The sequence below is a fragment of the Uranotaenia lowii genome, chromosome 3, assembly GCF_029784155.1.
Source record: "Uranotaenia lowii strain MFRU-FL chromosome 3, ASM2978415v1, whole genome shotgun sequence".
Lineage (NCBI taxonomy): Eukaryota > Metazoa > Arthropoda > Insecta > Diptera > Culicidae > Uranotaenia > Uranotaenia lowii.
In genome coordinates this window covers 178,454,238-178,480,926 of record NC_073693.1, presented here as the reverse complement: position 1 = coordinate 178,480,926, position 26,689 = coordinate 178,454,238, and the positions used below count along the sequence as shown (strand labels likewise).

The following is a 26,689-nucleotide window of genomic DNA, read 5'->3' as shown; positions in this document are numbered from 1 at the left end:
TATTTTAAATAAGTTTGTCGAAGACAGCAAAGAGATTGGATTGGATTGAATTTTGTTTATTTATAGAGGATTTTAATCATCTTGGTCATTCTTCCTCTGCCGCCGCCCGTGGCGTAGAGGATAGCCTTCAAGTCTTCTAAGCCAGGGGGTATGAGATCGAATCCCGGTCACGGCATACATAGTACACTTTCGGTGGGTTGGAGGTTTTAGCATTTGTAAGATGCTAGCCATCATATTCTCGAAAGATGTACGCTTAGGTTAAGAAAAAAGGAATCTCTTCGAGAAAACATCATGTTTCATTGAGACCCTGTATGTGTTCGTGTTCGTTTAAAAAAAAAAAAAAAGAGATTGGACCTACGGTTTAGAGGTTAGATTTTTTATCTCACTTATAAGAAAGTTAATAAATACCTTGAAACGACAATGTAAACCATTTGAATATTTCTGAAAATGATAGAATTCTCAAAAATTTCAAAAGTGACTAGAATGAAAAAAAAACTGAAATGAAAAAAATACAAAATTGAAAAAGAGTGTAATTTTTGTCATTTCGAAGGCTTTTGACATTTCAGACATTCAATTAAAAATATCGATTTTCCAAAAACCCACAGAATACCAAAAAGTTGAGTTTTGATTTTATTGAAATCATAGAAAAAAATTTTTTTCGCGTTGTCTTTACTCCTGGATTATAGTACCGTTTGTGTGCCTTCAATGAGCATGGATGTCGGAAAAGCTGATAAATTAGTTTTGGACATATAAATCGGAAAAATGATTTAATGCATAAAACGTCGTGATCTCGTGTTATCAAAAAAAAAAATATATGGCTCAAATTCGACCTAACCGTTTTTCTGATGACTTTATATGAATTATTCCAGAGTGTCCTTTTGAAATAAATCCCTCAAAACGACAATGTAAACCATTTGAATGTTTCTGAAAATGATAGAATTCTTAAAAATTTTAAAAGTGACTAGAATGAAAAAAAAAATTATGAAAAAAATACAAAATTGAAAAAGAGTGTAATTTTTGTCATTTCGAAGGCTTTTGTCATTTTTGACATTTCAGACATTCAATTAAAAAAATCGGTTTTCCATAAAACCCACAGAATACCAAAAAGATGAGTTTTGATTGTCTGAAGATACCACTAGATCTCGACGTTTTATGCATTTTATTTAGAGTCATTGAAAGACAGCATATAATTTTTAATTTCAACTTTTCCGATTTCCTTTGGGTCGCCCCTTAGGTAGTTGTTCAGGATAAAAACGAAATTTGGGCTTTTTGAGGCACCCTTTATTCAAGTCTGATTGAGATGAAATTTGGCTCAGGTCAATGCTTTTGCCCAATCTACCAAATGTCTAAGGTCCGTTTTCGGAAATTTACATGTCTTTTTTCGCTGCCACCCTGATGTCTATATGCAAACATTCGATTTGCATTACGTTTTTTTCCACAATTTCATTTTTGTCACACTTTAAACTTTTTTCATACTATTCAATGCTTCTGTAGTTTCAGTTCGCGTGTCATTAATACTGTATTTCAATGATATTTATGATTAACTTTTATTTTAGTTGGATTCCATCATATTGTAAAATAAATATAAATAACTACTTCTTGATGTCTGTTGATACATTTTTTTAATTTCGATGTAGCATTTTTGGAATGTAAACTTTCATAGATAGATTAAAGTGAAGAACAGCTGTAAGGTTTTTTTTAAATCCATTTCCCATCAAATTGGAATTCTGTTTTCGTTCTTCATCTAAACCACTCTGCATCAATCTTGTATCGATCAATTTTTGCCCAATTTTCCTTTGTGTCCTCGCTGTTTATTTGCTTGTGAACAATGCATAAATTAACCGCCGAAAATTAAAACGTTCTATAAAAACCGATGTCAAACAATTTAAGGTGCTCTTTTTATTGTGATTATGGTCAATAAAAATTGGGTCCCTCGCTTGCGCTTGTCTGAAGAGAGTAAGAGGTAGTACTCAAATGCACCAGGACAACAATACGAACAAAGCCCCGCTACAATCAGTCGTTTTGTGATGGAAACGACAAGAAATAACTGTTGAATTTATATTTTAATATATAACACTTTACTGCCGATGGGTGATGATACGTGGCGTGTTGGGATAAAAAATGGCAAATAATATTCGCGTTTTTATGATTATTGCCATCATTTGAATAAAGCGCGCAGCAGTTCCAGCAGCAATGGCAACGGGTTGGACAAGTATGAATGTGATGTTATTGCTGTTGATGCTGTTTTGCTGGGATGTTGGCTGCAATTTGCTTTCTGGCTGGGCCCCAGAACGGATATTCCAATCCAATGCACGAGCCGGCCATCCCTCGGAGATGTGAAGGAAATGTACGCAGTCAGGCAGACGCAGACCTGAAGACACGAGACGCAGTGAAAAGACTGGACCAATTGATTTACAATTTGTCGATATATGCAAATTAAATGCCATTTGTTTTTTTTTCGGCCTCAGTCGTTCTCTTTCCGGTTCTCGGGTCGCGTTCTTGGTAGGTACAAGTGAGCCATCAGTGAGATGCGATGGACGTGGTGATTGGTATCGATGATGACGACCGCTGCACTCGATGGACGATCTTGATCCATCATGCGTAACGACGCCCGCTGGCGGTAGTAAATCGTTAGGACCGCAGAACTTATTTCCAATATATCTTTCGTGCGACCCGTCCCAGCTATATAGGCTTCGGTAATTTGAAATTGCTTGTCCTGGTTTATGAACATTGCATTGATTTAGATTTATTTCTATGACTTTGGAAGGGAATACGTCTTTTTTGAAAACTAAGAAAAACTCTAAGTTAGCAGAACGGAATACATAAATATGATATAAACGAAACTTAAGTTATTAAATCAACCCAATTGACTGAGATAATTTTTGTAGTCATCGGATAACGATGGGAAAATTTCTATAAAATTAAAAAAAAAATTGTTGTACCTACATAAAAAATATAAATTAATACAATGGGTTTTCTTTTTTTTCACTGATCCAAGTTCTTAGGTTCATTTCCATAACTCAACGTAGTGGTTTTCATTTCGAGTTTATAATTCATAATCGTTGTTTCACTGGTTTAGCCATTACATCAGGTCCCGCATTTGGATTCTTCTATTTAGATTAACTCATTTCTATGAAAAAATTAACTTTTATTTATTTTTTTCATTTCAGAGCTTCGATGAAACCTTGAGTTCGGAAAATTTGGTAAGTCACAAATGCACGGAGTTATTAGTTATAACTGATATTTGCTAGGTCACATTATCTTTCGATTTTCTTTTATTTTTCTTATTCTTCTTTACAACACTTCCTTTTGGAAATATCTTTTATTACATGAATGTAATAATACAATAGCGAAAGCGAATATAGTTATGCTTAATTTCATTCTAATCTGCCAAGCGTTTTATAAGATAGTTTTCAAGGAAGAAGTGCATTGACAAACATTACTGGACGTATGTACACATGTATGTATGTTGACAATCCAATCCACCATGTGTGCACGGATTCACCGCAGTTTGACCAAAGTATGGATTCATATGTTATGATAAAAACAAACAAAAAACATTTTCTAAAATAAAATGTTTTATGTACAACACCATCAACCAAACAGTGTCCATAAAGTGCAGAGAGATGATATTAATTGATTGTGAATAAATTTTTTGATTGAATTTCGATATCTGTAGAAATTATGAGCCATATGAACCGTATGAACCGAACGAACCGTACGACCTGAGGAACCATACGAATCGTAAGAACCGTATGAACCGTACAAATCGTAGGAACCGTACGAACCGTAGGAACCGTACGAACCGTAGGAGCCGTATGAACCGTACGGAAACATATGAACCGTACGAACCGTAGGAACCGTACGATCGGTAAAACTGAACATCTTATGGATACATTGAGTCATTGACAGCTACGATGCGTATATTCCAGGCCATGGAGAACCTTCATCGATTTGGAGAACCAAGTATTAGTTTAACTCGCCGCGTATATTAGTTTAGATTGTTCCGTTCTATTTGAGTGTTGTTTATATCATTCATTTCAACATTTATTGTTCGATGAATCAGTTTACTAAATAAATAAATAAATAAATAAATGAACCGTACAAACCATGACAACCGTACGAACCGAAGAAACCTTACGATCCGTAAGAAACGAACGATCTGTAGGAACCGTACGAACCGTAGAAATCGTACGATCCGTATCAACCGTATGAACCGTTCGAACTGTAGGAAACGTATGATCCGTAGGAACCGTATGAATCGTAGGAACCGTACGATACGTAGGTACCGTACGTTCCTTATGAACCGTTTGATCGATACGAACAGTATGGACTGTAGGAACCGTACCACCCGTATGAATCGTGCGATCTGTGGGAACCGTACGATCCGTACGAACCGTAAGAACCGTGCGAACCATAGAAATTGTATGAACTGCATGACCTGTATTAACCGTACGATCCGTAGGAACCGTTAGATCCATACGGAACCGTATGAGCCGTTTCAAATAAAGATATTATAAAAAAAACCGTGCGATCCGTAGGAACCGTGCGAAACATACGAGCCTTAGGAACCGTACGAACCGAACGATCCGTTTGAACCGTAGTAACCGAAGGAACCGTACCAACCGTACGATCCGTATCAACCGTATGAACCGAACGATCCGTATGAGCCGTACGATCCGTAGGAACCGTACGGAACCGTAGGAACATTACAACCCGAGGAATCGTACGATCCGTAGGAACCGTACGATCCGTAGGAACCGTACCGAACCGTAGTAACATTACGATCCATATGAACCGTACGATCCGTAGGAATCATGCGAACCGTATGAAGCGTATTTACCGTACGAAACTTATTAACTTAACGAACCGTAGGAACCGCACGAATCCTAGGAATCGTATGAACCTTACGATCCGTAGGAACCGTATTAACCGTGGGAACCGTACGATTCGAACGAACCGTATGAACCGTAAGAACCTTGCCATCCGTAGGAACCATTGGAATCGTACGACCCGTAGGAACCGCACGACCCTTAGGAACCGTACGAACCGTAGAAAATGTAAGGTTCTTAAGAAACGTACAATCCGTATGAACCGTAGGAACCGTACCGTAGGAACTGTTGGGACGGTGCGAACCGTACGATTCGTGTAAACCGTAGTAACCGTATGAACTGTAGGAATTGTACGGATTCGTACAATTCGTAGCAACCGTACGATCCGTATGAAGCGTACAAACCGTAAAAAACGTACCATAGGAACCGTTGATATCGTACGATCCGTATGAACCGTATTAATCGTAGGAACCGTACGAACCGTAGAAATCGAACGAACCGTAGAAATCGAACGAACCGTAGAAATCGAACGAACCGTAGAAACCGAAAGAACCGTAGGAATTGTACGGATTTGTACGATTTTACGACCCGTACGATTCGTTGAAACCGTACGATCCGTATGAACCGTATTACGAAGCGTAGGAACCGTAAGATCCGTAGGAACCGTATGATCCTTAGGAACCGTATGAACAGTACGTTCCTTAGGAACCGCACGTTCAATATGAACTGTACGAACCGTACGATACGCAGGAACCGTATGATCTGTAGGAACCGTACGATTCGTAGGAACCGTACGATCCGTATGAACTGTAGAACCGTAGGAATCGTATGAGCCGTTCGAACAGTAGGATCCATGCGAACCGTATGAACCGTACGATCCGTAGGAACCGTATGAATTGTAGGAACCGTACGATCCGCAGGAACCGTACGAACAGTATGAGCCGTACCACCCGTATGAACCGTAGGATCCGCAGGAACTGTAAAAACCGTACGATCAGTAGTAATTGCACGATCCGTAGGAACCGTGCGATCTTTTTGAACCGTACGAACCGTAGGAATCATATGAACCGTCCGAACCGTAGAAACCGTACGAACTATATGACCCGCAGGAACCCTACGATCCCTAGAAACCGTATGAAAATTAGGAACCATACGAACCGTAGATCCGTAGGATCCGCAGGAATCGTACTATCCGTAGAAACCGTAGAAACTGTATGAACCGTTCGAACTGTAGGAACCGCATGATCCGTTCAAACCTTACATATCGTAGAATTTCTATGAATCGTTCGATCCGCGGGAACCGTACAATCCGTATGGACCGTAGGATCCGTACGATTCGTAGGAACCGCACGATCCGTAGGAAACGTACGATCGCCTTGAACCGTTGAAATCGTACGATCCGTAGGAACCGTAACAATCGTACGATCTGTAGGGGCCGTACGATCCGTAGGGACCGTACGATTCGTAGGAACTGTATGTACCGAAGGAATAGTACGATCTGTAGGAATCGTACGATCCGTTGGAACCGTATGAACATTTGGAACCGTACGAACTGTAGGATCCGCAGGAACCGTAGGAACCGTACGATTAGTATGAACCGTTCGATCTGTAGGAACCGTACGATCCGTAGGAACTGTATGAAGACTACGAACCGTAGGAACGTACGATCCGCAGGAACCGCGCGATCCGTAGGAAACGTATGACCCGTACGATCCGTAGGAATCGTACGATCCTTAGGAACCGTACGAACCGTTTGATACATAGGAACCGTATGAATCGTGCGATACGTAGAAATCGTACGAACCTAGATCGTTTGAATCTTGGGAATCGTACGATCTGCAGGAACCGTATGAACCGTAGCAAGCGTACAAACCATATGAATCGTACGATCCGTAGGAACCGTATAAACCGTACACAACAATAATGTGTTGATATTTTACTCACTCAAATCATATTTAAAATTATTTGCCTCCTTACTATGAATGCTGCTGATTCAGCTTGTTTGTTAGGTCCTCGGGAGTTATCATGGTTTTCTGCCCCAGCAGTAGATTTCGACATGTTGACTTTTCATTCAAACTGCGCCGATGAATCCTCCTGAATAAATTGTTCCTCCAGGCGGGCTTCGAGGAGTTATTTCTGCAGACTTGGAAATTACTTTTACTTTAATTGAAATGTCTTGGCTCAAACCGCTTCGATTTCTGTTCAACGCGACACAAAATGAAAATAGTTACACAAACAAATCAATTCACTTGACTTTGAATAGTAGCCTTTCTCACCGAGTTTTAATTATATTTGGATACATTGACACAAAAAATAACAAATGATAGGAACCGTACGAACCTAGGAACCGACAAATCCCACACTGCCACGAGGTGACAAATAGTCGAAAACTACAAATACAAAGATTTTAAAAACAAAGGTTTTAATTCATTTATTAACTTCCTCAGGCCGCGTGTAATTTTGACTTCTGAGAAAAAAAAAAACTTATTAAATTTTATTTATTTTTCCCAATGTTGTGCGGGAATTTTGAAGAAAATCAAAAGAAACTTGAAACCAAAATAGTCTTAAGATATTTTTAAAGCATAAAGCAAACCGCTCTTCAGTTTTCAACAAATTTGTTAATAGATTAAAATATTGAATATCGAATATTTAAAAACTTTCTTGAGTGTTGCCCGAATTAGTTATAATGTTATCTATTCTTTTTTTAAATTGTATAATCTGTTAAATTTACTAGAGATAACAAGAGCATCTTACTAGGCAATCCTTGATTGAATGGAGGTGTATAAATCTAATATATAAAGATGAGTTGGACTATATATGTTTGTATGCACCTTATACAAATCGACACCGCTAAACCGATCAGCCTGAAATTTGGTACAGAGATGTATTTGGACCAGGGTAAGGTTTTAATGAAAGTTCTGAGCCCCTCCCTCCTGAGAAAAGGGACCCTCCCATACAACTTTCGTTTTTATTTCCACAAATCAAAAGTCATGGCACCCATTTGGCAGCCGATTTTCGTTTCCTTTGGCGGGTTGTTTTCACCATCACCATGGGCCGAAACGACTATCCCCAGAGTTCACGTGTACTGGAAAGCAATTCAAAGCTTGCTGAGCGTTAAAGATTTGAAAGGGGAAATTTTGGCGGGTGTTTTTTGTACCTTCTACTGCTGAAAGCACGTGGTACCGGTAGTAAAGTATGTATTGACTTGAATTGTAGAGGTTTTCAAAGTACTCCCTACCACTGCTGCAGGGTTTTGGAGTCTATAAGAATATACAGTGTGTGAAGTGCATCAATGTGTTCCATTTTAAAGTCTGCTTCATTTAATATTGTTATATGATTTTAATCGCCGTAATTTGTATGATTATAATTTTAATGGCATGTGCGGCGGAATGAAAACTAGAGAGAATTTATTTTATAGAATTTGAAAGAAAGGTGGATAGACAGGCATTAGTGCGCCAATAGGAGAAAGCTTGATAGGTGTTGAAATTTTAGGCTAGAGGGCATGTTGATGAAAAGCTCCCATGAATTGCTCCCGCCTTTGCTCTGCATTAGCTAACTATACATGAGAAACCCAGAAAGAGAATTCCCATGTATTGCGAGCCCAATGGTTTGAGAGCGTGTTTTTACGCACACTTCAAACGAGCAAAAACGTAGCAACCCATGGGCCTACTGAGCTTTCCTTATGCGAGAACAGTTCTATCGACGTTGCCATTTTTTCAGATTCGCTGCGAATAGTTGCTACTTGTCGATTTTTTCGCATTTCACATTTTATCTATTCCGCGTCTAACTTTTTTGGCCAAGTGTCAATTTTTTGAACCGTATTTTTTCTTGTTGTATTTTTTCTTTTTGCCAATGATTGTTTTTGTTATATGATTTTAATCGCCGTAATTTGTATGATTATAATTTTAATGGCATGTGCGGCGGAATGAAAACTAGAGAGAATTTATTTTATAGAATTTGAAAGAAAGGTGGATAGACAGGCATTAGTGCGCAAATAGGAGAAAGCTTGATAGGTGTTGAAATTTTAGGCTAGAGGGCATGTTGATGAAAAGCTCCCATGGATTGCTCCCGCCTTTGCTCTGCATTAGCTAACTATACATGAGAAACCCAGAAAGAGAATTCCCATGTATAGCGAGCCCAATGGTTTGAGAGCGTGTTTTTACGCAATTTCAACACCTATCAAGCTTTCTCCTATTGGCGCACTAATGCCTGTCTATCCACCTTTCTTTCAAATTCTATAAAATAAATTCTCTCTAGTTTTCATTCCGCCGCACATGCCATTAAAATTATAATCATTCTTTAATATTGGAACACAAACAATTGCGTGTAGTTCAGTCATTTATTAACGAATTCATAATTTGTTTTTCATACAAATGTAGCATTTTCTTTACTCTTTCATAAAAAAAAATTAAAAAAATTATTCATAGCTGTTTCGAAGAAATTCTCGTACTTTTCCCGTAATACGGCACATTAGGCGGCGCACACCCTTTTCGTCCACCGTTTTGGCGATTTGATTCCACCAGTTCTTCATTTGAGTCATGTTCCTAACAAGTTTTCCCTTTGCCTTAAGCCTCCGCTTCGTGATTGCCCAGTATTTCTCTATCGGCCGGAACTGGGGGCAGTTTGGGGGATTGAGGTCCTTCGGTATTACGCTGACCCCGTTCGTTGCCTACCATTCCATAACCGTTTTGCTGTAATGGCAGCTTGCGAGGTCCGGCCAAAACATTACTGGACGGTCGTGGGCACGAATAAACGGCAGAATCCGTTTCTGTAGGCACTCTTTTTTGTAGACTTCTGATGTCATTGTCTTGTCAGTGAGAAAGACTTTGGTTTTCTGTCCACAACTGCATATCCCCTGCCAAATCTCATGTACTTGCGGGCGAATTTATCCGCAAACACGAACTTAAATTTTGCAGGTACATCCCCCCGAGCCGTCGCCAAATAAAATTTTTGACCTGGGATTTGCCGAAAGTCCGCCTTCACGTAGGTCTCATCGTCCATCAGAATACATCCGTCGAACTTGGTCAGCACTTGGTCGTACAGCTTTCGAGCACGGATTCTGGCCACATTGTTCTGCTTCAGCGTCCGATTTGGCTGTTTGCTGGCTCGGAATGACCTTATTCCTTCCCGGAGACGAATTCGTCGCACCGTACTGTGAGCGGCCTGGAACTTATTGGCCAAATCGCGGTCTGAAAGATTGGGATTCCTCTTGACGGCCTTGATGACTTTCCCACGCAGTTTCCGGTCGACAGTTCCACTCCGACGCTTCGAATGCGGCTTCCGAGCCGTCGTCAATGTTTCCTTGTACTGCTTGATAGCACGCAATACGATATTTCTGGGCATTTTAAGCTGTTTAGCTAGCTTCGATGCCGACAACAATGAATTTTCAAGAAAACTGTGCACAATTTGATGATTGTATCCCATTTACCCGAAAACCATTGCCCAGAATGAATTTTTCCCAGAATGACAAATACCCGAAATCAAACCCCAGAATGAACCATTTCCCAAAAAAAAATTCCCCAGAATGCACCATTTACCAGAATTTTTTTTCCCAGAATGGACCATTTCCCAGAATTTTTTGCCCCAGAATGGAACATTTCCCAGAATGGCACAAATCCCAGATTTTTTCCTCTTGTATTTTTATTTGTTTTTTTTTCTAATGAATTCTTGTAAATTTCATATGATTCGATTTTCATTTTTTCAAAATTATTTTTTTAAATGAAACTAGAACTTTGAAATTTTCCAACTAAATTTATTTTAGAATCAATATTGTGCTTTGTTTATGGTTTATGGTACTTTAATTCAATGCTTACCATGCTCCTTTAAAAACCGATTTGGTATCCGACTCCTCACGCTGCGCGTTCGAACTTGAAAGACGTTTTGTCCTTCACGCTATCGCGTGGCGGACGGGGCTAAGGGATCACCCCTAGCTTTCACGCAGACCTAGGAAGCCCCGGCAGACCTAGACCAATGTAATGGGGCCGCCGCTTCCGACGGCGGGTCGGCGGCCACCTCGGATTTGGGAGCTTCGGCTGCTTTGTGCCGCCTCAGCCCCTTCATCCTCGTTGGTTGCGGCTTTGCCGCAAAAGAATTAAGTTATGAAACCCCATTTTTTTCTAACAATTCCTATTTTTTTTTATTAATTTCAAGTAAAGATAAATGTTTTCAATTTTCTGGGAAATGGTTCTTCCGGCGAAAAAATTTCTGGTAAATCGTTCATTCTGGTGAAAAAATTTCTGGGAAATGGTACATTCTGGCGAAAATTTTTCTGGGGAATGGTTCGTCTGGGGAAAAAAATTCTGGGGAATGGTTCTTTCTGGCGATTGAAATTCTGGGGATTTTTCATTCTGGGCAATGGTTTTCGGGTAAATGGAGTACAACGCAATTTGATCTCTCCGTTCGGCTTCCATGGCGGTTGTTTACAAAATGCTATCGTTTGGTGTTATGACATAAATACATGGTGAATGGTAATGAATTTCCCGACACGTGGGTGAAAAAAGTTTACAAATCCGTCCACTAGGAGCGCCACAATGAGCAAAAGAATTTGTTCCAATATTAAATGAAGCAGACTTTACCTTCCAATTATGCGAAAACTTAAACCGTTATGTACTGCGAATTCAATCAAATTATTTCCAAGAATTTTTACTGTATCACTCTTCACAATATTTAATGAGATTGTTTTTTCCAAAAATGGAAAAATTGAAAAAAAATCTTTTGTTATAACATCATAAAATGGGAGATTTGGGTTCCGAGATAATTTCTTTTAGATCACTTCAAAAAACTATTAGTGGAACTTAGAACATTTAAGAAAAACTAATCATAAAACGGTGTGGAAAAAACAACGAAAAGTACACATCCATTTGAAAACATGCAAAATGATTCTTCAACAAGTTTAAAAAAACAAATACAAACACATACAGGATCTCAATGAAACTTAATGTTTCCTCGAAAAGATTCCTTTTACTTAATTCTAAGCGTATATCTTCCGAGTATATGATGGCTAGCATCTCACACATGCTTAAATCACTAAACCACAAAAGTTTACTGTGTATGCCGTGACTGGGATTCGAACTCATGGCCGTTGGCTTGGAAGACTTGAAGGCCACGAGCTACGGCAAGTTTCGGAAGCCTTCTTAGAATTTTTTGGACGAATAAAACTTGAATATAGCATACGGGGGAGCATTTGGCATATAGCGTCCGAGGAGATCATCTCCAAAAGAGATTTCATTAGATGGGGGTGGGAAAGATAAAAATATAGTTTAATAATTTGAAGATAAAAAAAAGAAGGCCAAAGCTTCCTTTAAGAAAGGGTGGGTATAAAATGTTTTACGTGATGAAATAAAAAAGCATTCATGGTAAATTATTTTAAATTTCTATGAATACGAACCTCATAACTGTGTTTCAAAGTGTTTCAAAAATATGAAAAAGGGAAACACAGTAAATATTCTCATTCAAAACTTGAAAAACACTAACAAAACTTTCAAAGCTTACATTCATGGCACAACATGGGTAAAATTTTCTCATGATAAATATATAAAACATATTGCATACAATGCTAACAAAATTTCGTAAAGTCAAACGACTCATTTTGATTTATATTTTATGCAAACCCGAGCAAGGCCGGGTAAATCAGCTAGTAGATTCTAAATCAGTTTTAGTTTTTCAAGCAGGTTTGCTAGTTCATCAGTTAGCAATGATTGATTTTACTTAAAACTGATAAATTTAAAACTTCTAAACGCCATCTCCAAAATAAGAGGTGATTGACAAAATCTGACAAACGGTACGAGTTCAGGACGACAAAATCGTCCAAAATCAGTTCTCAAAACATAGACACCAAAAATACTTTTCCCCTGCGTTGTAAAAACTGTCACTTGATCTGTTTTGGAACCGAAAAAACCTTTTCCAATAAAATTAGCTTAAAACTCTAGGTGGACTTAGATTAAAAGCATTTTTTCCAATCAAAGAAACAAACAAAAACACAAGCGGTGTATTGGCGATTTTTTTCCGGTGTCGATAGCTACACAAAATGAATGTGGTTTTGAAATAAAATAAATTAAAGAATGGTTGCAAACATCCATAACTGGATATTTTGAAATCCGTTTTGTTTCTGTTATCTGCTATCAAATTAAACTTTTCTTGTCATGATTCATTTGTTGAAAAAAGAAATACTTTCTAGTTGTTGAACATATAATTTAGAGTTAAATTCCATTATTTATTTAAAAATCTTATTAATTTCAATCTACAGTGCTATTTTATCGCCGTTATGACAAACGGCCCAATAACACTAATCGATGCAATTGATCATTGATCGGCAATTGTCTTGCCAACACCCTTTTTTTCATTTTTCCTTCCAGTCGCAGCATCCAAAAGCGAAGGAGTGGCTGATTGCGGCTGCCAATGCCAACTACCAGGAGCTGGCCAAACTCTCCACCGACCATCCGAATCTGGTCAAACTGCAGGTGAGTGCGAGCTGTTTTTGAATTTTTCGATGCACTTTAGCCACAATCAATTTATTTATTTACCGTCATGCCATGCACGGATCGAAAAGATCCATACATCCAGGCCTGGTCGGTCCTGTATTGTGGTTTGCGTTTTTGGCACTGGTTTTCCCTACTGAACGACGACCCAAATAATGGCCACAGAAATGCATTGGCCAGATCCTGCATACATATGAGAGTAGCATGAGTACAGCATGCACTACAGAGCCAGTCAGAAGAGGCATGGATTTCTGCATTGGCAAAAATTACTGGCAGTGGTTAATTAATTAAAACTGTTTATACGCTAGACCGGTGTATTTGAACATGGGAGAGAGATCAGAAGAATCCGTCCGAAGCGAGGCCTAGAACGTGTTGGGCTACAGCATCCACGGAACTTTCTGACCAACCAACAACGGTGTGTTTGTGCTGTGGTGGCTGCGTTGTTCTCTCCTGCTTCTTTTAAATTTATTCGTTTGTTTTTGATAATATATGTGGCTAAATTTCATTCATAAATTTTAGTTTCGGTTTATTGTTTTATTGTTATTGCCTATCGATGTTGAAAGGCAGAAAATTTAACCGCTTCTTCTTGCTGGTTCTCATCACCCAGTGCCAGTTCAGTGGCCAGTTGGTCCCCAGCCAATGCGTTTGTTAGGCCCAGCAAGTCGTCGTCGTATGCGTTTGTATGTTTGTTTGTAGGTATCGAATGCAATTTAAACGAGGGTCAAATCAAGTACCGGAGATAATTTACTCACCCTTTTCCCACTTGGCCGAATATGCATTTCGGTTTGGGGCGCCAGCAGTGCCACACACAATCGCACGTACATGCGTACACCAACCAATTCGAAAACCGGACGTCGGAATTGCAATTTCCCACTCTCATCTGATGTCTGATGCTCCGAGCATCGGAAAATCCGGCTGTGAAGGGTTTGTGTACATACGCATGCCAGTTTAGCGTATTTATGTTTGTTCATTTGCTGGCGATTGAATCCGATGTTAGTCGGACGATTATTCACTATTTTCATCCATAAATCTATACAAACTCAATTAAATGAGCTTTTTATTAACACGTGTTGTTCAATTGCTTTTGTCCGATTCCTTCGCGGTCGTAAATTGTCACTTGGTTGAGTGATTGGAACTACGATCAATTACGACACCATCAGTGTCTTAGTGTGTAATGTCATAAATATTGGCATGAGCCAGCCTAACTTGTTCGAAACTATTCTGAATGAGGATGGTCGAATGGGAAACAGACTATCGCCTTGTAAAATTGACTTTTAAAGTATTATTTCTTTGATTTTTGCTGACCATCACTTCATAAATGATCATGCTTTCTAGTCTGGATGCAATGTGCTATTTCCATATATTATGTATGTTGTATGTTGTATGTTGATAATCTACCATGGGTGCACGGATTCACCGCAGTTTTATCAATCATTGCATTTCTTAAATCAATGGTTCGGAAAATCTCTAATGAAAGGTACAACATGCCCGATACCATGGCTTCGTATGAATTGTTATGGAATGTATGTATTTCGTGTCACTGTTTTTGTTTATCCTGGAAGAATATTTCAATTATCTCAAACTAGTTTAGAACAGGTATCCTTGTGTGTACTACAAATTTCAGGTGACTCATTATTCTTATTTATAAAAATACAATATTCAAAACATTTTCATAACTCAGCAACTTAACTTTTTCCATCTTTCAAAACTTACTTTAATTGGGGTACATAAAAAAGGAAATAAAGTAGGCCTCGACACTTGCATCATTTGCAGGGAAGCAAATCGAGCACATCTGATAATGATAACTGTTTTATCACTTGTTTAACACTTAGCTATAAATATCAGATCGCGATGAGTTCTCATCCCTTTCCTATGCCGATCAAGATAACTCGTCCGAAATTATTTTCTCTTCGTCAGCTCTAGTTTTGAGAATATTCTCCGACAAAACTGGAAGCGATCCAAAGAACAAACGCACAGAGAGTGCCTTTTCTAGCTCTTTACGTTCATTCTGACCAGTGATGCCAACCTTCCAGATTTTGTCTGGATCTTTCAGACTTTTTGGACTTTTGCCAGACATTTTTCAGGTTTTCAGACTTCCAGATTTTTGATATTTCTTCCAGACAATTCCAAACTTTCGACTTAGGACATAAATTGTTCTAAGAAACTATGAAAATTCATTTCCAGATATTTTTTCTAAATCTTTTTCGCAAAACAGTTGGCAATCCCTGACTTTCCATGCAAAATAGTGAGAAATATTCAATCTTCCGGGAGCGAAAACTTATCCTTATTCCTTAACGTTACAAAAGACGATAAATTTGAATCGGAATGCACATCTTATCGAGAGCAAAATTGAAGTTGATAAGGCGCTAGTTCAGTGTTCTTGCGGATGAAAATCTCTCTCACGGGTATTTTGATCGGCAAATTCTAACGGAAGATAACGATTTTTGGATTCCCTGATCATTTATAACCTTACCTTGCTTCCAGCCCGCGATTTTGCCTAATCTAGCAGCGTACGGTTTAGCTTACTCTTGATAGTATTTCCACTAACTGCACGAACTCTCTACTTTTCTTCTTCTCTTTTCACCATAATATTCGGACCAAAAATTTTCTTTTTGATATTTCTCTTTTCCTCCGAATTAATTCCATCACTATTTGTACGAAAAATTGTTTTCATGTGATTTCACTTGATTCTTACGCTTCGAGTAATCTACAATTTTCTCATTCTGACGAGCAATCTAATGTGAAGCTATTTCCATTTATTTTCGCTCTTTTGCACCGCAAATGTTGGTAATGGAAAATTGAATCGATTTCCAGGACCAAAATTTATCACCACCAAAAGTAAACTAGCTGACCCTGTAAACTTCGTTTTACCTTTAACTTAATAAATCGTTATAAAAGTTTAACTTCATCATACGCCCTTAACATCTTTACTAACTTATTCGTGCTTTGCTGAATCAATTTTAGGAAAATCGCATTAAATATGTTCGAATTGAGTCCCATTTGAATTTGATTTTGTTTGGGAGTCCTTCTTCCATAAAGCAATGAGATTCTTGAAACTATTATACAAACTATCCCTGACCCGAAAAAAAAACTCGAATATTAAATTTCATCGCCATATTATTCGGAATGGTCTTACAAAAAACGCCTCCATTTCGATATAAAGTACACAGGAGTAAGTGGGTACGGTTTTTCGTGTAGATCAATTCTGATAGAATTACTTTCAATATGATGCAGGACATAATAGATGCAAAGCGAAAAGTATCACTTAAAATGTAGTGGACTGCTGGCGTTTTCACGTACCCCGCTTTATTTTAAACTAAATTGTATTTTCTTGGTTGATTACGTTACTGTTACTTTATGGCTCGAAAAGCCCTAAATTTAGGAAAAAGTGCATGTTACTATTAGAGAGGCATAGTTAATAATTGAGGCGCTTAGAGTCAGAGGGATGTTAGTGCCCAAACGATGGTTTCGAGAAAACGCGCTTCAAAGTTATCAAGGTGCTCGACTTTTCATATATTTTTGGAATTCGATCATTTTTAATTCAGTCGAAAAAGTGTTGAATTAAAAAAAACTGAGTTGTAGAGCCCCAGTTGTAGATTAAGGTATGAAAAATCGATTTGTATACTTAACTCGAAATCGTCTATATTGGCACTTACATCCCTCTGAATCTGAGGAAATGGATTACACCGTTTTTATATCAGATTACTCAGAAAACCTCATTACACCCGATTTTCCCTACGTTTTTCATGGATAGCTTAATGATGGAAAATGGGCAATTTGGTATTCGGATGTACAAGCATGAGCAATATACGGTCCGAAAGATCTTGACGAGACAATCAAGAGAATCTACCGTGGGAGAAAAAGTTATGGATAGAAGAAGTTATATTATTTTGAAGAAAAGAGTGACGAAAACGCTATTTAGCTGAACATTTTTGCCAGTTTTTTTTCCAATGCTCAGCTCATCGTTGTACATCCAAAAACCAAATTGCCCATTCTCGTTTATCCAACTTTTCATGAAAAACGTGGGGAAAATCTGGTGAAATTAGACTTTTAGAGTAATCTGATCTAAATCGGTTTAGTCTATTCGATTCCTCGCATTTTTCACTTAATAAATGTGGTTTACAAGAATTTAACTCGCGCGGGGTGCTTGAAAACGAAATAAGTACCTTTTTTGATCGGAATTCCCCAGTGTGCAATGGTTTGAATCCTAAGTGATGCATCGCCATCACCATCATCAGGAGGGCACATATCAATCTCATGGCATAACTAAAATTCATCAAAATCTTGCCTATACTGGCCGACACGACGGCTCGATCAAATCGATCCCAGCTGTCGCGTCATGTGTGCCATTTTCCCGCGTAGCTCATCTCGGTCTCGGTTCCAATTTAAAAATTGCAAGCAATTACGTCCGTAAATTGAGAGGCGAAATTCTTCTGACAGCTAGCAGCCAGCCACTGACGAATGGCGGCGACGACGACGCTGACTGACTGGTGGCTCTTCTTTTGTCTTTTATTGACTCTTATGGGAACGTCAGCGCCAGCCGATTTGGGTGGGCATCGGACGTGGCGGTTTGGATTTGTAGCGTAGCTGTAGCCCCTTTTGACTGCCGGGAGAGTTGACGAAATCTTTCACCACGACCGCTGCTGCGACCTGTCATCGATGCGCGTCGAGGCTTGGAATCGGCCGACAGCTCCCCGAATGACGACTAAGTGCCATTGACGACGGCCATTATTTTCGATGGGCTGAATCGACGTACGACATGCTCCGGCAGCAAAGAAGCTTCTACCACGCTGCTAACCTTTTAGCAGAACCAGACTTGGCCGGCCAGATTACGCCAGGCTACACGATGACGACTGACGGATGGCGACGGCGCTTGAAAACTGCGTGACAGAATCGAATCGGTGATGAAGATGGTGGCAAAACAAACAAAAGCCCATTGAACAGTAAAATTTATTCTCATCGCACATAATTTTGAACCGAAGCCGAAATGTTTATACCGAAAGGATGCATAAAATTCCAAAATTTCCTTTCCGGTTAGGTTGGTGTGCGCCTTTCGGCTTCTGGATCATTGATGTTCAACAACCAACATTGATCGTTCGTCATCGTGGGTCATAGACATCAGCACATGATTGTCGTCACAACTCTTTCACTTTGTTGATTGTTTTGTTTTTCCTGTATCTTTTGGGGCGGTATCTTCAATTGCAGTCAGAGAGCACGAGTTGCGAGATATATCGATTTTCTATGCCTGGTTACCGTTTCGTAAATTACAAACAGATGGAAAATCTGACTAGAAAATGGAAATCGATGTAAAAAAAATTGTAAATATAATGTGTAAAGATTCTCAGCTCGGTTTTTATAGTACGCAAAATATAACATCGCTCATGTGCTTCATGGCCGTACAACGGTGGTTTGGGAAATAAACCCTCTTCCCCCCTCCCACCCCATGAGGCTCCAGGAAAAGTAAGTTCTTAATTCTCAAATTTTGTTGATTGAACACAATTATTCAAGAGGTTATTTAAGAGCAACAAACTTGACTGATGTCAAAACTTCAAAAACTTAACACAGGTTCAGAAATCTGCAACACTTTTTCAAAATTATCTCACTTAATGATTGCAACTCAGTTCTTTATATTAAATTTTAAATTACATTAAATTCCATTACATTAAGTTACTGTCAAAATCATAACTGTATTTCTGTTTTCATATGTTGGATTCTGTATCTAGTTTAAGACTTTTTATTTGAAATTCGAATCATCAGTGAAAATTTTTATTATTAGATGGATTATGTTTTGAAATCCTGGTTCAAGTATCGTTTTGCGTTTAATAAAAAAAATTATCCACGAATTGCAAAATGCATATGAGATTTGAATGATAATTTAGGAGAAAAAAGGAAATTAGAAATCGTCCTGAGTATTTATTTGTTTCGTTTTAAGACTCGGAATTCTTGAACTTAATTCTTATGCGAAATGTTGGTATAGCCATGCTACAAAATGGCGATTCAGAGCTGAAAACTCGGAACCAGATCTTCATTCGAAACTCATATTTAAATTCAGATTCACAAGGCGGATGAAAAAAAAAAATGTAATAATGTTTGAAACCCAAAACTTCAAAATTTTATTTATAGATTCATGGTTGAGGGCCCTGAAATATATTTCTCATCTAGGTTCATTATTAAAATTCAGATTATGAATTAAGAATTAGAAAAGGTCTTGAAATTCGGACGAAATTGAAATTTAGACGCTGGCTCCGGATCGTCAACAGTGGAGGTCTTTTACCACGGCCCTATGCACCGGAGGATCGGCGCGGGATCATTAAGTAAGTAAGTAAGTTGAAATTCGGAAAAAATATTGAAAATTCAATTTTCAAATGCAGGCTTAGAATTCAGATTTTGGATCGATATTAAAAAACCAAGTTCCCATTCAGATGGTACATGTGCTTTAGGTGGATAATATCAAGATTCCATTGAGGAATTCAAAAAGCAAGATCGCAAACTTATAATATTGATAGGTAACGTTATTTCAAAACTTCAGCTATAAATAACAAATATAAGGAAGTATTTGATTTATTTGGAAGTTTGTTTAACAAAAAATAACTGATTTCTATTTACGAAAAAATCATCCACAGGATTTAAGTTTAGGTTGATTTTAAAAAGACCCAGAATAAGAGAAAAGATGGTAAGACCATTTCAACTGGAACATACACATACACGGACATCTTCGCAACTCGTTGAGCTGAGTCGATTGGTATATATAAAGTTGGGTCTTGGACCCTTAATTTATGAAAGCCTCAACTGACCGTTAGCTATACCTTTCTGTAAGAAAGGCAAAAAAGAATGTTTGTCGATAAAAAGACAAGAAATCTTTACGTAAAAAAATCTGCATTTCATATTTTATCGATGTATTGATTACTTTGTTTTAAATTGCGATTTTCTAGAAAGTCAAATTTAGAACTAAAATCTTGAATTTCGATTTTTGACATTTTTTCCATCGATGGTTGAAATCTTTGAATTCGCTCAAGAATTTAGTTGGTTTAGCTTATTTGATTTCAGAATATGTTTAAGTTTTTTTTCTGAAAGTTTCCTTAAAAACACTCATTCCATGCTCAAATTAAGAAGGCCAAATTTACTAGAATGTTGAGTAAATCAAAGATTTGAAACATCGATGAAAGTTATTTCTGTATTTTGTTACTTAAAGCTTCATTATACCAATTTTTAAAAATACCAAAAAAGACCTATTAAAAAAAGTTAAGATTAAAAACGAAAAACTTCTAATGTATAATCAAAACCAATGAAACATTTATATTCAGTTTTTTCCATACATTGTTTGTGCAAAAATATCATTGAAAAAAATCAGTCATAAAAACTTCCAGATGAGGCGATTCTTCCTACGGCCCTGATGTTTCCTTAAAATAAACATAACGAAGATTAGAGATTTTTTTTTATTTCATTAATGAGGAATTGTTCATTAGTTCGCGAAACATTAAATGTTTAATCCATTGATTGTGTGTTTTAAGTTGTAAATCCATAAAGTCTGAAGCTTTAAAAAATATATATTTAAAGGATATACTCGAAACGATTTCAAAAGTTCTCAGAGAGGGCGCAAAATTTTCTTCAATTTTGCATTTATTGAAAAAAATAGTTGAAACTTGAATTCTCTTTTGAAAATCGCCACTTATTCGGGGTAAGAAGGAAAAGTAGGGAGAAAGACAAGAAGAATTAATTTAAAAAAAGTCAGGTTTAAGGCTCCTACAGTCCTATAAACATTTCAGAGGTTTCTTGCAGCTGCAAAGCTGCACTCAAAACGGTTTTTTTTAAAACTCCATTCAGTTATCATCTTAGTTTTTTTTTTTAAAATAACGTAACATCTCAGAGCAAATCCTCGAGCTCAAGCATGACAATTACCATAACAATAACTATCCTTATTTTCGACGCGGCACCTCCCAGATAGATGCCATGAGGTGACAACACGACTTTCTGAAAGTTTCAGCTCAATTGGTTGATGCACGACCTGGCGCAATCGATTTCAAATTTGAATGGAGATTCTTGGCAAAATGTATGAAAAATCAACATACTTTCACTCTTTATGCTCTAAAACATGCCTGCAGTATGTTATATAAAGCTTAGTTCTTTTAGTAATGGGACAGTTACGAATGCGTGTATCTCGAAAACCATTCGTTTGATCGAAATACTTTCTATGATGGAAGTGAAGGTAATTTTATGATAATTCATGAAAAATTAAAAAAAAATTATTTATCGTTTTTTGTAGCCCCTTTAAAGCGTTTTCAATAGAGTTTCTGCTGGCAAAATCTTACAATAACAAAGTAAAACCATCATGAGATTGAACTTAAAGTATAATCGGTTAGTATATACCGTAAGTTGCGAAAGATACATGCAAGATTACTTTAGCTTTTAAAAACAGCGAAAACCAAACCAGCAAATACATACTCTAATATGCTTGGAATCTTGCCACAAGCAGATATGTTATGGGATTCAAACGCCGGAATTTGTTCGATATAGGGTTTTCATAAGTTTTGTCGTCCATCAGAAATCATCTGTCTCATTGCCTTGGTACCGGCTATACAGCTTACGAGCTCTGAAACTAGCAAAAATTGTTGTTTAAGGTTAGGTTTGAATGATTTATAACTAAACAACACTTTCAGCTTATCGAAAAAAATGTTGCTGGACATTTCAGCGATCTACGCTTAGTTATTTGTTTATTAAAAATGCTGGTATGAAACTTGACTTCTCTGATGAGCCTTAACCGTAGTTGCTGATCATGTGCTTCACACCAATGCACAGTGGGGATTTTTGATCAAAAAAAGGTACCTATTTCTGTGACGATCGCGTAAACTGTTCTAAATTTTGGAAAACTATCATTTCTTATGCAAAAAAACACGAGGAATCGAATGGTCTACACCGCTTTCTGATGAAATGACTTTTAACGTCTCATTTTGCCCGATTTCCCCTATTTTTTTGGTGCAAAGTTATAATTCCGATTGTAGCCATCTACCTTGCTACCAAAAAGTCATACAAACCATACTTATTTATGTAAAAATGTCAGCTGAATCGATTGGTGTACTTCAATTTTAGTTTCTACTACGACAAGTGGCTCATTTTGCCTCTTTTCCCCTAAATTTAAGAATTTTTTCAAAGAAATGCAGTCAAGCAAAGTGTAATCCAACAATTTTTCATCATGAATGATCATTTTTGGTAGATTTATTCATATTCTAGCTAATCGCGTCACTTTTTTGTACTAGAATGAATTTAAATGGCTAAATATCCCCGACCTCCCCTAGCTTTTTTAAATTTATGAATAAATTTCACTGCAACAATCGAGCGATTCACATACCAAATGCAAAAACCAAGTGGTTTAGTGTAAAATTTGTCGCTGAATCGAGTGGTGTACACCGCTTAGTGCTCAGCTTACGAGAATGGCCGCAATCACCCCGATTTCCCCTAAAATCGAGCGATATGTGGAAAAAAATCATTATAACAAATGACAATGTATCATAAAATGCACAAAAATGATTGAAACAGGTGTAAAACTTATTGTTGAATCGAATGATGTACACCGCTTAGCGTTCAGTTGACGAGAAGAGCCTCAATCACCCCGATTTCCCTTAAATTCATTAAATTTCTTTGAAAAATACATTGTTACAAACGAGAATTTAATTTAACAGATACAAAAAAAACATTGAATCGGGTGTAAAACTTATGGCTGAATCAAATGATGTACACCGCTAAGCGTGAAGTTGACGAGAAGAGTCACAACCACCCCAATTTCCCCTAAATTCACATAATTTCTTCGAGAAAAAATTGTAACAACGAGTTAATTTGAGCATTACTGTCGAATCGATGAAAAGAGCCTCATCATGTTTAAACCAATATCAATTATCAATTCAACAAAATATTTTTCAAATTTAGGGGAAAAGGGGGTGATCCAGGCTTTTTTCATCATCTTAACGTTCAGCAGTGTACATCTTTCTGTTCAACAATTAGTTTTCACATGGTTCAGTTATTTCTGTGCACTTTCTGATGCATTCTCGAAAGTTATAAGATTTTTTTTTTCTTTTATTTTGCAAGTATTTAGGGGAAATTGAGTCAAATAGGACTTAATTCATCAACAGAATTTAAGCGTTGTCCATTATTTTATTCAACAGTTAGTTTCACATATGATTTTATGTTTTTGTACCTTTGTCGATGCTTTCTCATTTGTTACTACGATTTTTTGGTTCATATTGTATGAGTTTATGAATGAATTTAAGATAAATTGGGTAAAATGAGACTTTTCTTGTCAACTCAGTGCTAAGCGGTGTTCTTCATTCGATTCAGCGATAGGTTATCCACCTGATTAAATGTTTTTCTCATATGTTCATTAGCATTTTCGTTTGTTACAATGTTTTTTTCCAAGAAACTGAATAAATTTAGGGGAAATTGGGGTGGTTGTGACTCTTCTCGTCAACTTCATGCTTAGCGGTGTACATCATTTGATTCAGCCATAAGTTTTACACCCGATTCAATGTTTTTTGTATCTGTTAAATTAAATTCTCTTTTGTAACAATGTATTTTTCAAAGAAATTTAATGAATTTAGGGGAAATCGGGGTGATTGAGGCTCTTCTCGTCAACTAAACGCTAAGCGGTGTACATCATTCGATTCAGCAATAAGTTTTACACCTGTTTCAATCATTTTTGTGCATTTTATGATACATTGTCATTTGTTATAATGATTTTTTTCCACATATCGCTCGATTTTAGGGGAAATCGGGGTGATTGCGGCCATTCTCGTAAGCTGAGCACTAAGCGGTGTACACCACTCGATTCAGCGACAAATTTTACACTAAACCACTTGGTTTTTGCATTTGGTATGTGAATCGCTCGATTGTTACAGTGAAATTTATTCATAAATTTAAAAAAGCTAGGGGAGGTCGGGGATATTTAGCCATTAAAATTCATTCTAGTACAAAAAAGTGACGCGATTAGCTAGAATATGAATAAATCTACCAAAAATGATCATTCATGATGAAAAATTGTTGGATTACACTTTGTTTGACTGCATTTCTTTGAAAAAATTCCTAAATTTAGGGGAAAAGAGGCAAAATGAGCCACTTGTCGTAGTAGAAACTAAAATTGAAGTACACCAATCGATTCAGCTGACATTTTTACATAAATAAGTATCGTTTGTATGACTTTTTGGTTGCAAGGTAGATGGCTACAATCGGAATTATAACTTTGCACCCAAAAAAATAGGGGAAATCGGGCAAAATGAGACGTTAAGAGTCATTTTATCGGAAAGCGGTGTAGACCATTCGATTCCTCGTGTTTTTTTACATAAAGAATGGTTGTTTTTTCATGCAAGGCGTTCTTGCCTGAATTGGGTACCTTTTTTGGCTCGAAAATCCCCACTGTGCAATGCTTGATTTGAACTTTGTGGACATTTTTGACAGTGTTTGCAATTTTCAATGGTTACGAACCAGAGCCATATTTGCTTTTTCGAACTAGAATATGAATTACACGAAATTCAATTTCAGTTGTTTCTAAATTTTCTCATGGCGCTCAGTTCGGTCTGGTCGAAGCCCGGCTCTTTTCTAAAATAGTAGTGCTCACAAATTCTTCCCACTCATTATCCTCTTGTGACGCGTTATTAGTGTCCTAATGAGCTCGAAAGGTTTCAACAGATTACCCACGTTTTGACAGAGAAAAGGGGGAACCACTTTCAGAATTTATGTGCTGAAACTGGGAAGGTGTTAGAGATTTTTGATGGGCAAATGTGACGATGAAAAATTAGTTTTTCACCGAGGTTGTTGTTGTTGACAAAAGTCAGGAAAAATATAACGACTGTGTATGTACTTGTGTATTCCCCTTTTCAGATTATTAGTCGCAACATAAAATTTCCCCCGTCAAAACAACTCACTGTCTTTGGGGCAGCTTCTCTGCCCGGAAGAGTTGAATGTCGATCTGGGAAAACAGAAATAATTTCGATGGGGACAGTTTAAAGGGTGTCCAAGGTAAAATAAGTCACATTCTGCATTGACTATTATCATCACTGATTAATCATAGGCTTTGTGGGTTCAACTTACTTTGTTTTAATTTGTGATTTTTATTGTGTTAACACTAGAAAGACCGCACCAGTCAAAATGACTGGTCGGACACTTTGTTTGTTGAATATCTTTTGCATACTTCGCTTTAAAAATTCGCAAAAAATACGACTTTTCATGAATTTTGAATCTCTTCAAAACTGTGTATTTTTTATTTCACTAGCTCTTTTAGTAAGCGAGAAAAATTTCGTCATGGACACTCGGACCGTGACCAGTCAAAATGACTGGTAAAATTCACAACCCTATAACTCAAACAAGATAAAACATTTTCGCTTGCTTTTGGTTTCATTAGCAAGCTACATTCAAGACAATGAGTCCTAGTTGATTTATGGTGGGCAGAAGTGTGTCATTCGTTATGAAATTATTGACTTTCGATGCGAAGTCGTGAAGATTTGAGGAAAAAGTTATCGGATTGGCCGCTGTGTGGCGCTTCAAGCACTTGACTCCCAATTTTCTTGGTCTGTTTTGTTGCTCAACTATAATCGAACTTTCTGTCAAAATTTGGCGAAATTTCATCAAGATTTGTAAAAGTTATGTTAGATTTAATACATGTCCATTCGAGTAATCGAGTAGTTTTAGGTGAAAAATATGATTTATACTAAACTAGAATGAGTAAAATTATTATGAATTGAGTACTTATTTATTCAAATTTGAAGACGTCAGCTATGAAACTGAATAATTAAAATGATAATTCAACATGGGTGCGATATATTCTTATATGTTGGTTATCCACTATGGGTGCACGGATTCGCCGCAGTTTCTGCCAAGTATGTATTCACTTGCATTCTTAGATTATTAGGCTCGACAAATTCCAATGCAAGTTCACTTACAGGTATTCCGGCACCCGTGTATATACCTGGCCAGCTGGCAACTGATTGAACAATCTTCTTATAAGAGGAAACACATCTTACCTGGCGGCAACTTATGGGGTTTGAACCCAAGAATTTTCTTGCCGATACAAGGAATCGAACCCAGTACGCCTGGCATACCTATTCCAGACTCGCGCCAGCCTATCTGATAGACCACATCGGATGCGGATATTTCAACATGGGTGCCCGGAATGGCTGCAAATTCACCGTTGTAAATTATATAGAGTGAAATAGTTTTCAACTTGCTTCAGAACACATCACATTTTTGAGTTAGACATGATAGGTATTTGAAGTGCAATATTCGTCAATTTAAAAACTTTTAAGGATAAACAAATCAACGTGTACATTTGACAATGTTGATTCATTATTTTATTTTTTACTGTTTTCCGTCGCACGACATGACTTGATGCATATAATC

The 26,689-nt window shown here is 37.4% G+C and overlaps 1 protein-coding gene across 1 annotated transcript in view; it reads left to right on the top strand.

Moving 5' to 3' along the window:
- The window catches only part of LOC129752880 (ankyrin repeat domain-containing protein SOWAHA), a 326,016-nt gene that overhangs the window by 47,380 nt on the left and 251,947 nt on the right, over positions 1–26,689 (top strand). The window contains exons 3-4 of the mRNA XM_055748667.1: positions 3,171–3,203; positions 13,187–13,291. Of these exons, the coding sequence (XP_055604642.1) occupies positions 3,171–3,203; positions 13,187–13,291 (138 nt within the window). The remainder of the gene's footprint in view (positions 1–3,170; positions 3,204–13,186; positions 13,292–26,689) is intronic.